The following is a 15181-nucleotide window of genomic DNA, read 5'->3' on the forward strand; positions in this document are numbered from 1 at the left end:
ACAATAAAAAAACAACACACACACAAACACAAGCAGGATACACAGCATGTGGGAAAGGTTATCTGGTCAGGTGAGGCCAAGTTTGATTTTGTTTTGGCCTTGCTATGTGTAGCAAAAAGCCAACACTGCTCATTGTACTGAAAAGATCAACCCTACTATTGATAGCAAAATGGATGGACCCAAATACTGGACAATTATAGAGGACCCTCTTTATTTAACCAAGTACCTGTGCCTGGAACACAGCAGTAATCTTCCAGCAGGACAATGGCCAGCACAAAGAAACAGAGAAGTGGATTAATAACAAGAACTCAAATGTCTCATAATGGCCCAGGCCAAGTCCTGATGTCAATCTGATGGAGAATATGTGGCAAGACTTGAAAGTAGATGTTCATCAATGGTCTCCATTTAACTGCAAAGGGCTGGGACTATTTTGCCTAGAAGAAGAATAGCATTGTGCAGAATCTTATCCAAGAATTTATCCAAGAAGTGTTCTGACTGTTGTTCCTGCCAAAAGTGCATTTTCCAATTGTTCCACCATAAAAGTTTTACACCTGCCCACTATTTCATCAATATCCATCAAATAGTGGCAATTTCAGTTCAATCCCTTTCCATTCTGGGTTGTAACATAACAAAATCTGGAAAAGTCAAAAGGCGGAGAACACCTCTGCAAGGCAACGCGTTAAGCAAAATTCTTAATTTTCACATGAAGAACTCTAAACTGAAATAAGGGCCTTACATCACAGAATAAAACTGGATTACCATATCCCTTCTGACAAATTTAGCACTTGGAGTAAGATGACTAAGCAGATAACATTTCTAGATGAAGTAAATGCATATTGTATAAGTTATTAATTCAGAAAATCTAACTGCATCTAGGGCAGTGCAATGAAATGCATTTAGTGTGGATGAATTACAGTAATCATATTAACCCTAAGAAGGAAGCTGCCTAGCTATTTTCTCCAGGATGAATAGGAATCTTTTAAACCAGGTTAGTCATTCATTTTTGTTGGTATTTATTCATTGTTACGCTTATTGATTAAATTGTTAATGGTTTGTAGTTAACAAAAATAAAAATAGTGAAAACATAAGGAAATATTGCTCACATTAATTATTACATTGATTCAGAAGAGGCATAGCTGAGCACCTTGTGCATTTTACATGATTCCATACATGTTTGTTTAGTATTGGAACCAATCTTGCAGGTCTTTCTCATCTAAGAATTGTAGAGACAAACTCATATAGGAAAGACACACATGGTTCAGACCAACTGGAATGGGAACCTTTGACAGGCCCAAGAGACAATTCCCTGCTTTCGGGGCCCTACAGTTGCTTAATAATTTGGCACCTTGACAAAAAAGTGATTTCAAGACCCTTTGTTATCTGGGATATGACAAATATACATATTAAAACTTCTTGCTAGATGGTTCACCAGTTAAAGATGTTGATATTTATGTTCCATAGTCATCTGAATGTATAGTATCTAAACGAATATGTTTTAAAATCTTATCTTTAGATGGTGACCTTAAACATCCTTTAGTCAGTAGGGGAGTTCCAGGTGGACTTTCTATTGCCAAGACATTTTAGGATAGCTTTATTTAACTAGATCAGCTACTGTATAACAATCATTTCCAGCAGAGGGAGTGCCAGTGTCTCAATTACATATTTGTTTAATTCTAAGATGCACTTTTTTCCTATATAAACATTTCTAAAAATGAGGTGCATCTTAGAACAGTAGGTGTATCTTACGTTTTTTTGTTGGTGGTGGTACTAAACTTAGGGTGCATCTTACAATGGATTGCGTCTTACAGTTGAAGAAATTTGGAACTGTGTTTCTTCAATTCTACAACATGCCTTTCCATGTTGTAGAATTGGAGATGTAAATTCCATGTAAACATCTCCAAAAACAGGGTGTGTCTTAGAATCATGTGTGTGTGTGTGTGTGTATGCATATATATATGGTATTTAAACTAATATATTTCATGGGAATCTGCTATCTTAATCTGCTACAAAATCCAGGGCCTAATGACCGCAAATGTATGACATGTTTGAACTGATCAGGCAAAAGAAATACTGACTCACAATATTCTATATTCAAAATTATTTATTAATTTTGTACATTGTAAATCTTCACCAACTGATAGGTACCATAAAAAAGAGGCATCAGTAAAAAGACAGAACATTAACATTCAGGAAAAGGAAGTGATACACAAATTTCTTGTAAAAGGGTGGGGCAGAGTATGAATCCTTAATGTAATGTTCATTTAAAAAAAAATTCTGCTCTACCCAAAGAGTGTAGGGCAGCTAACAAAGCTCTCAAACAGAAGAAATATACATGAAAAGCACACACATACATATCAAAATATCTCCTAAATCCCATTGATTTTAAATACAGCATTTAAACCCTGACCACTAAAAGACAATTCTAAACTGAAAGATATTAGGATAATGGTGGAAGATGTTCTGGTTTAGGCTTTAGCTGAGTTCTCAAAAAATGTGGCACAAGAGTAGCCATTACATCTGAACATGTGAAACTGCCTGTTAAGTCGGACTGTTGGTCCATCTATCCTTGTCCAAGAAAGCCAGGTCTGGCAGTGATTCTCAATAATTTCAGGCAGACATCTATGGTAACTCATCCTGAGATTCCTTTAACTCAAGGAGCTGATTAAAAGTTCTGCATGCCAAATAAGCACAGTAGCATCCAACTACGTCTCTTCCACTTTCTCAGTTCAGATTATATAAATTGTTGATCCTATTCGTGTCTATCGAAAAAGAATGTACAAGCTGTTCCCACCCCTCCCCACTCACTTCCATATATTCCAGTGGATTCTAACATATGTCACTGAAATCTACATAAATCCAACCCATGTGATATTTAACCCTTAATTTCAAGAGGTAAAGACAGTAAAGAAGATACTGTGCCAACGTAAGATCCAACAACTGCCCCTGGGAGTGTGGTAGGCATAGCCAAGGGTGCAACACAATCTCATTCCCCACACACGTTATATACACATTTTCCAACATGCACAGGCATCCTATTTTTAAAATGCAAATAAACATGTTCCTTTTTCATATAAGCAAGTATATATGAACTGAAGTCTTTTCAAAAATGCTTTTGTGCCACTTTCTCTAATGTGATATTTCCCCTTCACACAAGGTTAAGATACCCCTAGGCACAGAAAATGTTCTTTCTCCCCACTTGTGTTCACAAGTTACCATTTTATTTATCCTAGTTGCATCTAGTGATAACATTTAGTTTCATGGATGAGCTAGATATTTTACCAGGTTTCCTTGACTGAAAATTAACATTATACTGGTTATACCTGGAAAACAGTTGGTTAACATGGGAAGCTTGAACACTGGCAGACCAGCACAGGTTTGATTCCATGGTGTAACAAGGTGTGAAAGCCCTCTTGCTCAGGAAAAAGACAATGTCTGAAATTGCTATTTCAACTGCTTTTAAACTGGATTCTAGGACTCTGTTTTTTCAGTTTTTCAAGGAGTGTTTTAATGTGCTTTTAAAAATTTTTTTATCTTTGCATTGTTTTAATTGGGGTTTTTTGTTTATTGCCTTAGGTCTGGAAGGAGATATTAAATATAGTTTAAATAAACAATGGACATCCAAATGCACAGCAATGTTGGATCGCTCACAATGCAAGACATTCTCCACTATGAGACGAGAATGAAAACATACCTTGTGTACATCTTGTGAGCCCTATCTAGCAAAGGACTACTGAAGCCAATACTCACTATGCTTTGCTGATTGTCTGTTGCGTACAAACAGAAGAATATTATTGAAGGGCACAAGCTATTGCATTGGTGTCAAAGCTGTGGCCTTTCAGGTGTTTTGGACTTCAGCTCCCAGAATTCTTGGCCGTTGGACAAGCTGGCTATGGTTTCCAGGAGTTGGAAGCCCAAATATCTGGAGGGCCACAAGTTTGACACCACAAAACTATTGTGACTGTTCCTTTACGTACACCTTTGCACTGATTATATACATTTGGGCCCTCTCTATCTATGGATTCTGCATCCATAAGTTCAACCATCCAAGGATTGGAATTTATTTTTTTTAATCCAAAATGCAAGCCTTGATTTTGTCTTTTGATGTAAGAGATGCCATTTTGCTACACCACTGTTTATAATGGGACTTGATTTTGGTATCCATGGGACATTCTGGAACCAAACCCCAGAGGATACAAAAGACCCACAGTATTAGAATTATATCTTGCCTTCCTTTCACAAATAGAATGGAAGATAACCGACAGTATAAAGATACACTAGACTGATCTGAATAAAACTCCTTCCCATTACAGATTGCTCTCATATTTATTAAAAGATCATAGTGGGAAGAACTAAAATCTTGGCAACATAGCTCAAAAGCAGAAAAAATGCTGAAGTATGCTAATTTTCATGTACTGGAAGTATGCCGATGAGCATTGCAAGCCTAATAGTAATTGCAATTCTATAGAAGGATTAATGCCTCTGTATAGATAATTTTAAACAAACACAGTTACAAACTAACTAGTTTTGGCTTTGATTGGAAGGTTTTGTCACATGTGTAAATCACATCATCATCCCCCTAAATAACACTTAACATAATACGTAGCCCTCCTCAGTTAAAAATCCAAAAGGTTGTGGGCCAGGATGCACAGAGTATCTTTTAGTGTGGAATTTAGTCTATGTTTTTTTCACTGAAAGAAAAACTCACCATGCCATATCAGAATGTTTTTTGAAGTCCCTTCATTCACATGTTCACCATGTGCAGTGGGTTAGCTTTCATTAAAAAAATTCAACCCAAAGCTCTCCTTTAGCACATGAAATATCTGGGTGCAAGCCACAGAGTCCTCTGCCTGATTTTCTCTCCACTGCATAACACTGTCCACTCGCTGATCCAAAAGGAAAAGAATCTCAGCTTAAACCTACTTGCTAGATTCAGTCTCAATCAGAGTAAACCATCAATGAGAATTATATTTCCCACTTGGTGTTTTTGAACTGCATTTCCAAACATTTGATACAATTTGCTATGTTGATTTAGGGTTACTAGGATTTACAATCTTAACAATATCGGGAAGGCTACATGATTCTTATATCCAATACAGAATCATAGAATCAACTGGTGAATGGCCTATCAATTACACTTAAGAAAATTCCATTGATTCAATTAGTCTAAGTAAATTAAGAAATTAGATTTTGGCCTTTACCAAGAAGATTATGTGAAAAAGTTGATAATTTTATATCATAGTGTATGATAAAAATTACACAATTCATGTAGACTATAACTTATCCAAAATGTTTGGAACTACAGGTGTTTTGAATACTTGTATTTTCATATATGTACATACCATGATATCTTGGAGATATCAAGTCCGAACATGAATTTATACACTATTTTAATAATTGATGCATGAAACAAAGTTTGTGTTTACACTGAGCCATCAGAAAGCAAAGGTGCCACTATGTAAGCCACTCATTTCAACTGTTTTGGATTTCAGAATTCCAAACAAGGGATAATCAACCTGTACTAATAATATTGCTTTACAGTAACAGGTTTCTACTGTAAGTTTATAATTTGTACCAATCACTAACTGTGTGTTTAGATGCTCACTGGACACTATCCTGTGGACTTTGGTAGCCTGAGAGGCAGTAAATAAAAATAAAGAAATATATTATCTTACATAGATATTAGACAATACTTTGTTCTCCATTTCATGAGGCAATAATTCATTCTATGCCACAACTGTTGAAGCAGCAGAATTTTAAGCAGAAGGAAGAGTGGTCATAAAAAAGGCTAAAGACTTTTCTGACAACTCTGTCAACAAGGAAGACTACACTGTTTTTAAAAACTGGTGCTTTGTTTCAATATTATTATATATTCTTAGTTAAATTTTGGTATTATCTGACTACAGTGGCAAAAAATGAATCCAGATGTGGTTGTGCTTTCATATGGGTAGGTATATAGTTGATTGCCTGTTTAGGTACGCTTTATGACTCCACTCTAGGAGTTCCTTTTTTTTACGGTCAATTGAAAACCAGAACATTAGCAGTAAAAGGTGGCACCGACATATTCCATGTTAGGATTACAACAGATTTTAGGTGCAGTGATTTAAAACACCATGTACATAAATTAAATACAGACCAGTAAAGGATAGGGTGCCCACTTATGAAGAATCAAGGAAAAATACCGTAACAGAAGAAACATAGCAATATTTAAAACAAAGGGCTATAAAAAGTACCAACAAAATTGACACTCCTAATCCAAGGAATTTATTTTACTAATCCTAATTTGTGGATTAGTCAACCAGTTTGTAATCTCAGATTACAGCTCAATCCAGATGGCTTTGAAAGCTATATCTATGCACATGATATGCAAATAGAATATGACAATGACCTATGGGAAGTTACTCTTCCTTGATCTAAGGTGAACTTTTTCCACTCTTCTAATCGGTGAAGGCCTAAGTGTATATAATCAAAATAATACAAACCCAATAAATGCAACAACAAAAAATAAGCATATTACATAAAAATACAAACCAACTTTTGCAAGATGTTACAGTATTTTCATACAAACAGAAATGAAATGTGATAAATAAACATTTTTAAAAAGCTGAGACCAGATTTAGTTCATAAAAGCTATAAAGAACACAAGGCCATGCTTTAGGAGTGGAGATCTTTTAAAAAATGCAACTTGTATAAATCCACCTTAACTTATCCAGATTCAATTTCAAATATCCAGGAAACCAGGTGTATTGTGTAAACGTCTTCACTAGATACTTGTGAACACTCGGTGCACTAATACTCTCAAAATACCACATTTATTTGACATATGGACACAATCCTGACTTTTTATCAGTGGGAAATACCCCGCTGACATCAACTTAGTCCATTTATCTCTAGATAGTTTACAGAAGCCATTGACTATTAGTCAGCTAGGAACAGATTCCATCGAGTATCCTGCAATCCTAAGGATTGCACAGACATATGGGAGAGCAGAACACTCCTGAAAGTAACCCATGCCTTGTGCTAAAAAATAAGCTACCTTCAAAGCAGATGGAGAATTCAGGAGTGCTGTTTTGCACAGGTGAAGACTTCAGGGTCAGGAAAGAGAAAATAAAAAGACATGCCAATATGCACACATTGTCTGGATTACAATCCAGGATTTTGTAAAAGAAAATGTTTGTAATTATAGACATCATGTCTTCCCCCCCCCCCCCCCCCAAGGATTTTAATACTAAAACTGAATGAAGGGTACTCACTGAACTTGAATAAAAGATTTTAGGGCTGATATCTAGGACTGTTACCCAAAAGCTCAGGAGTCAGTGGCACAATTTTTCTTCAAGTTAAGGTTGATGCTATGATGTCTCTACTCCATGTATTGATACACCTGAAATACTGTGTACAAAAAGGCAAATAAAAATTTAGGGGAAAACACAAAGAAACCCAGTCCCCTGTAAAATCACAGAAAAATGCTTAGCATCTACAGGAAGATAGACACATTTTCAGTGGACTAACCACTACTGTGCTATTTCTCATAAACAGATCTTGTGGTTTCATACTTTACTTCATGCACTAGGATCAGCAATGTCCATATTCGTTCCAAACAGAGCAACTAGCTGTTCTTCGTAATTCGCAATGTTCCTTTTCATAATTTCCATACAAGGTCCCAAAAGCCTTTCAAATGCCTGTACATCCATAACTAAATTTTTAAGAGAAAGAGAGGGAGGGAGAGAGGAAGGAGGGAAGACGAATGAATGAATATGTATTTTGCACTGAGAGACATATAACATTTATCTTGCCAGATACTAAATTATAGCAAAAAAAAAAAAAGATTGTAAGGCAGCACATATTTAGTCAGCATGGTTAAAAAGAGAAGTGGGAATCTAAAACAGCCACAAATATTACACCAATCTACAAGGATTGGTTCCTCTTTCTCTGTACTATGCTTTCTCAAAAAGCTTTCACAAAAGGCTGGGAGACCTTTTAGAGCAGTGCTACTCAAATTGGTGATCCACATATTAGTGTTAGTCCATGAGCGATTGAACTGCTGATCCACAGGTAATTTCCATAAAAGAAATTGGCATAAGTATGATATCCTTATTAGGCACACTGTGAGAAAACCACACATACGATAGATTCAGAAGCACTACTCTAGAGCAAAGCTTCTTAAACTGTGGGTTGCGACTTCATTTGGGGTCTCCTAACTGAATCTGTGCATCCTGACAAAATTGTGTAGCTTTCCACCAAGTGACTATTTTAGACATTTACCTGAATCCAGGACAAAAAAAAGAAAGCCAATAGAGGGTATTCTGCAACTTGAGGCTGAAAACCAAACATGCCAATATGGCATGAAAAATGTTGAAGATACTTTACTTCCTGCAGTATCAAATATTCATCAAGATTTAATTCTTTATGTAAAAATAAACAATAGTATGCAAACTGGCTTTATCCTTAATAAACGGTAAAGTTATACATATACCAAATAATTGTTTAAAAACAAAATTCTTTATGATTGAGTATCAGTAAATGTCTGATTTGTATATCTATTTTATATATCTATATACTCAGAATTATGTAAAACTTTATTGACTGAAAAGGGAAAAAAGAGAAAGTTTTAGTTATACAGTAGAGCAAAAACGGGAAACATGTAGCCATCCAGACATTTTTGGACTTTAGGTCCCAGCAACATTACTATGCATAACTAATAGCAATAATCCCACCATATCTGAAGGGCTGCATGAGACAAATGCTGATTTAGGTGAATCCACAGACAATTTTTGTGCATGTTCAAAAGCATTTAAAGTATTGAGACTTTTGGATCTAAACTGGTTTCCAAAGCTTTCAAGATTCATAGTAACAATGATGCTAATTAAAATGTCAGCATGCTACTGATACTGCTTTCCTCTCTAAGAGTATAACAGGTTTTTTTATTAAAGAAGAAAGTCTAATCTCACCCTCTTACATTTCTGTCACTTTAGTTCAAACACTTTATCTTTGAATATAAGTACATTTAACATCTTTGGATGTCAGCATAGGCGGTATGATTAAGTAAAAAAGACAAGCTCAAACAAATAATTTCAGATCCACAGTTTGGCAAAAAATGTCTCTCTTGTCCTTCGAAATGATTCCAAATATAATTGTGTCAAATAGATAACCATGTTTTTGGAGGACTATGGTCAGAATGCAATTGTTAGTAAGTATTAACTTGCCATATTCCCACTAATTTAACAAGCTTATTCTTGAAACTAACATTTGAATTTAGTAACTGAAATGCAGTTTTATCAGCCCTAACTTGTATAACAAAGATGAAGAATACTGGGATCTGCAGTCCGATTTCCATTTCTGACATACACTGTCAATATTAAATCCCTACATCAACATAATACCATCTCAAACTCAGTGCTGCCAATGAAACTAAATCTGACTTTAAAATGTGAGAGAAGATATAGTACAGAGGCCTACACATAGAAGTAGTGCTATTTTTCACACTAGGACAGACAACAACAACAACAACAACAACAACAACAACATACACACACACAAAATTGCTTTCAATTACCTAAACACTTGACGGTGCCAAGTGCAAATGCTGAGGCAGCTCGAGGTTTGTTAGTTACAAGAGCAAGTTCACCAAAATATTGCCCTCTAGTGTACCGGGTGATTTCAACAGCTTCGTTTTCATCTACATCCTGTTTACCCTAAGAGAAAGAAAATAATTAAAAATCAAATAGTCTTGTATATACTAAACAAAGGCTTAAAACCAAGCTGATATTGAATATTTGGTAATAAGCACTCAACTTGAATCACAACTTGTGTCGGTCCAATTTACAACATTTCAAATTTACATATGTCTCTTTTACATCAGTTCCAATTCATGTTGTGAATCTAATAAGAGAATCTCAATATAAATTGAGATTTTTCTGTATCCTCATTAAAATGTCAAGACATAAAATGTCATAAAATGTCAACAACAACAGCAACAACAAAACTTTATTACGGTGCATGACCAGCACAAAATGGGCCACAAACACCCTGGGAAAAATGTCAAGATTTATCAATGTTACATCAATACATTTTCTACCTTTCTTTTCATTGTAATTTTCACTTCTCCAGATTCAATGATAAAGAAACAGTCAGCCATATCTCCCTTTTAAAAAAGGAAGCAGAAACATTAATTAATACAGTTAGTTAGTTGCTCTATGTTAGTCTCCTTATAAGCACATAAACAAATTAAAACAAAAAAAGATTAGTGGGAAATTACCCTTCACCTTTTTTTCATAAACTGAGCCGCTTCCACATCCTATGAAACAAGAAATAATTAACCACACTCTGAGACTGTTACCATCTGACATAATATAGGTTGACCATCCCTTATCTGAAATTCCAAAATCCAAAACTGCCCACATGGGTGTCTGAGCTAGTGAAACCTTTGCTTTCTGATAGTTCAATGTACATAAACTTTGCTTTATGCATAAAATTATTTAAAACATCACACAAAAATACCTTTAGATTGTGTGTGAAAGGTGTATATGAAATATAAATTAATTTCATGTTTAGACTTGGATCTCATCTCCAAGATATCTCTCAATATAGAAGTATATCAAAATACATGTATCCAAAATCAAAAAAATAAATCTGAATTTCAAAACACTTCAGGTACAAAGCATTTTGACTAAAGGATATTCAACCTATATGTTGACCATTCAACATTCAACCTATATGATTGACTGATAGATGGATAGCTTTAAGGCAATCTTGAAATATTACTTTGGGGAAAAGTAGCAGCTTGCCAAAGTTTAAGCTATTTGAAACTAATCCGGAAGGCTTCTATTCAGAACCTTTTAACTGAGAATTGTCTTAATATTTTCTCAGGTGTCATAAAAACTAAACAGGCAGGGGATGAAAAGAAGCAGTGTCTTCTCTACAGACTTGTTTGCTAACTAATTTCAAGGACTATGCCAAGAAAAAAAGATGTTTTACTTTCTCCGTCCTGTTCAGAATAAAGAATGACTACATTTCAAAGGGCAACAGCAATGACATGAAGCACCTGTAGCCGCTAGAGACAGCAGCATGGCTCATAGAGAATATTAAACTATTGATGGGGGAAATGAGGCCTTCCAATGTTATTGGCCTGCAAAAAACTTAGTCAGCATATCCAATGGCTTATGGGAACTGCACTGGAAGACAACATGTTCCTCTTGAGATTAACTATGGTCTTTTTTAAATCACAATTTGGTTATCCTAGTTTGTTAAAGTAAAAAGTGAATAATCCACAGTTCAGGTGTCACAAAGAACTGAGGTTAGCAGAAAAATAATATATATATACAGTGTTGCCTCATCGCAGGGGTTACGTTCAAGGACCACCCGCAATAAGTGAAATTCCGCAAAGTAGGGGCACTATATTTCTTTCAATATTTACACATTATATTAGTAGTTAGGTGGCCTTCTTCCCATTTGCAAGCCTTCTTCCTGTGCTTCTTCCTCTCCGGCACCTGCCAGTTTCCCTTTTGTGCATGCACCTCCCTCTCGTCTGCATCCAGAGTGGCCTGGCTGGATGCCGATGAGAGGGAGGGAGGGCGCATGCGCAAAAGGGAAACTGGCACCTTCTGCGCATGTGCACCTCTCAGAAAAAAACGTGAAGCAGTGAGGGAGCGAAAAGCGAACCGCAAAGTAGGGGGGGGAAACACTGTATTTCTGTCGTGCACAGAAAGAAAGCAGAGAGAGGAGTCAGTATGCAAGGCTGACATTCAGCAGTATAATTCCCCTAACAGTAAATCCACTCTTGTGAATGGCTGCAAAGTGCTTCAAACACTACAGCAGAGCCCTGTAACTTACAGTACCAGAAAAAATAAGTTTTGCAGACTGTACATAAAGTCCTTTGCAGCCAGTACTTATGTTGAGCAAGAATTTGGAGGGGGGAACTTACTTTCTCTTAGAAAGTAGCTGCTAAAGAGAAATGTTAATCTGGTTCAGTAATTAAAAAATCTAAAAAAAATACAAAGGACAAAAAGAGCCCTATGTAAACTTTTTTATCATACAGTTTTAGCTACATGGGAAAAGGTAAAGGTTTCCCTTGACGTTAAGTCCAGTCATGTCTGACTCTGAGGGTTGGTGCTCATCTCCATTTCTAAGCCGAAGAGCCGGCATTGTCCGTAGACACCTCCAAGGTCATGTGGCTGGCATGATTGCATGGAACACCATGGGAAAAAGTGAGGTCTAAATAAATACATCAAGCTTAACTTGCTAACCAAGTTGCATATCAATACTATTTTCTGTGTTCAAAAATAAACAGAACAATAGCAAAATTTCATTATATGGTAAAGGAGCATCCTTTCATGGTAGTGTGTTTACATTACATGGTAAAGGGATGTTCCTCTAATAACTTGTTTATTGGTTTATTCCTGGCATTAGCATTAATTTGTATTAACCACACAGAATTTTATTTCTCACTGGAACGTCAAATTCAAACAGAGCACACAGAATTTTTTCAACCCCATTTCTCAGTCTTAGGACATGGGTAAGACTTGTACAACCCTCCACATGTCATTAGGCTACCATTTCCCAGCATTCTTCACGAGTGGCTATAATGGTCTTTGGCTGAAACGCAATAATACCTAGAGAACTGTATACACCTGCCTCTATAGTTGCTCAATTGCCAATGCTGATTTCTACAAACAGGGGAATTCAGAACAATAGACTTATTTACATCTAAACAGTAACTGATTAAAGCAAACACATATGGTATACCTGAGCAATGATTTGTTCTCCATCTTTGTAGATTTTGGTACCTATCACATCGACCACTTTCAGCCTTTCAGATAGCTTGAACAAAAGAGAAGACAAATTATGCTAACATGCATGCATACTCCCCACAATCGATTTGAAATTAATGACAGACACATATGTGCTTCTAACACCATTGTTTGTGAACTGGCCATACCTGTGGTGACAGATTGTTGGAACCTTTTTTCTCAATTCCTTTACTTGAATTATGGGATGCCAAGAACAGTATAATGCACTATCCAGGCATGCTGGGGCACCTACCAGGTTATAACTCCCTCCTATTGACACTTTTCTTCTCTATTCAGTTGAAAGCAGGAATATATCAATTTACTTAAATTGGGCAAGGAAAAAACTTTAAAAAATGGGTGGAGAGGGGAGCTAACATTCAGCACGAGAGTTCTTGATGCCTTCCGCAGAAGATATTTTCCAGCCCGAGGAGAGGCAGGTAACTATTATTATTATTATTATTTAATATAATTGTTTTGTATGGTATGTGTAATAAAAAGGTTAGTGGGCTGTTAGAAGAAGGTGAGAGCATGGAAAGCTGAAGGTGATTGGGGATCACTTTACATCGGTATCACCTTGAAGTGCTGTAAAACAGGAGAGGATATTTTACTAAGAAAGAAAATTGAAGACTAATTTAAGAAAATCAGAACTCTAAAAATCACAATTGTCCTCAGTACGTGAGTGCTGCAATATCTGATATGAACATGGTATTTATTAAGAAAAACCTATGAAAAAAATATTATAGCTAATAAATCTACAAAGACAAACATAGCACTCGTTTGTTTACATATACTACACTAAACCTAAAGTAGGAGTAGAAAATTTTAGTTTTTGATGGACTGCACGTCTCATCATGCCTCACTATTAGCCATGCAGGCTTGAGCTGAGAGTAACTGCAGTCCAAAGGTCACAATGTTCCCACCCCTGAGTTATATGGAGCAATGACATTTTTATTAAAATTACTGAAAAACAGCAAGTCAACTTACCTCTAAAGATTTAAGGAAGGGCAATGACTCAATAAAGCTTTCATACATTCTTCTCTTTTTGGCATTATTTTTTACAATAATTCTTCGAAATGTTACCCTGTCCTGTAAAAGGAAAAGTGAAACAGTATCAATATTTGAAGCGTATAATGTGCTTGAGTGTGTGCATAGCAATTTGGTGGATTGAACATTCTGGGCTGAACAGTCAGGATTCTATTGTGTACATCTTTTGGATCCCTCGGCTTCCATGAGGATCATTAATCTGCCTTCAGTCCTGAAGGATCCAGTGCACACCCACCCCCCTCCAATGGCTTCTGGAATGCAGAAAATAATAGAGGAGGGTTTTGATGCCACAAAGGTCTTCAAAATGAAGACAATCCCACTTGACTTGTATTTGAGATAATAAATAAATAATATTCATGCTAAAATTTATCAACTTACTTTTTAAATCTGTAAATTGCTTACTTTAAATTTAAAATAATGCAACCACCTACTAATCAGACATGTAATATTTATAGTCCATGTCTATGAACATCTGCTAAAAAAAATAGCAAGTTCAATATGTTCAGTGGGACTTGTTCCCAGCAAAGTGTATACGTAAGATTTTAACCTTAATTGAGAAATTGGTTAGACAATTGTATTGAAAACATAACACTGACTGGTACAGTGTTGGTACAATCAACTAGGCAACATGTCTTCAAAATATTTGTATTTTTCATGTGTCTTTAAAATATTTGTATTTATTTCACATATTAGGTAAATGTATCCAGAGACGGTTCAACCATCAGGCAAACTAGGCAGTTGCCTGTGGCGCCATCTTGTTGGGGCGCCATCAGGCAACTCCTGGCTCCGCCGCTGTGCCTGCCTCCACAAGGAAGGAGCCAAGGCGTTCGCCGGTTTGCAGAGCAGTCACCACTTCTCTGCTCTGCAAGGCGCTTTGCAGTGCGGAAGAGAGGAGAGGGAGCCACCCGCAAAGAAGGAGAGAGAGAGAGCCCAGGCACTTCAGTGCAGGAGCCAAGCCGGGAAGAAACACGCTTGATCGTTTCCCCACGTTTCCCTCCCTGCCTCTCTTTCCTTTGGAGCCTTGGCTTGACAAAAAACCGAGCTGGAAAGAAAGCGGTGGGGGAAGGGAGGAAGGAAAGCAGAGAATAGGGGAAGTGTGCTGCCGACAAGTGGACGAGCACGCTCCTGAGGCTGAAGCCGGAGACATCTCGCTTGGGTCTGTTGAAAGGAGGCATTGGCGACCAGGGAGGCTGAAGGTCTTAGGGAGTCATCCCCCTCCCACTTCCCGCGTGTGTGTGCCCTTTTGCTGGTGCTGGCCTCCTGCCCTCTTCCTGGCTCCCTCCCTCTTTGCCTCGTTCAATGTTTTAAATGTAAATAGGCGGTGGTGGGGGCAGAAGAGGCCTCGTCGCCTTTAA

General features: G+C 36.8%; 1 protein-coding gene across 4 annotated transcripts in view; it reads right to left on the reverse strand.

The window, feature by feature from the left end:
• Positions 1-2083: 2083 nt before the first annotated feature.
• Positions 2084-15181, reverse strand: part of prkar2b (protein kinase cAMP-dependent type II regulatory subunit beta) — a 97937-nt gene continuing 84839 nt past the window's right edge. For 2 of the 4 annotated variants that reach the window (XM_003221540.4, XM_062981710.1), the window contains exons 7-11: positions 13767-13868; positions 12739-12813; positions 10073-10138; positions 9551-9689; positions 2084-7690 (exon numbers count right to left, since the gene is read on the reverse strand). In XM_003221540.4, the coding sequence (XP_003221588.1) occupies positions 7557-7690; positions 9551-9689; positions 10073-10138; positions 12739-12813; positions 13767-13868 (516 nt within the window). In that variant the 3' untranslated portion in view covers positions 2084-7556. Of the gene's footprint in view, positions 7691-7724; positions 8314-9550; positions 9690-10072; positions 10139-12738; positions 12814-13766; positions 13869-15181 lie in introns of those variants that run through there. The other 2 variants (XM_062981708.1, XM_062981709.1) reach the window with 2 other exon arrangements.

The sequence above is a fragment of the Anolis carolinensis genome, chromosome 5 (genome assembly GCF_035594765.1).
Source record: "Anolis carolinensis isolate JA03-04 chromosome 5, rAnoCar3.1.pri, whole genome shotgun sequence".
In the NCBI taxonomy this organism is placed as follows: domain Eukaryota; kingdom Metazoa; phylum Chordata; class Lepidosauria; order Squamata; family Dactyloidae; genus Anolis; species Anolis carolinensis.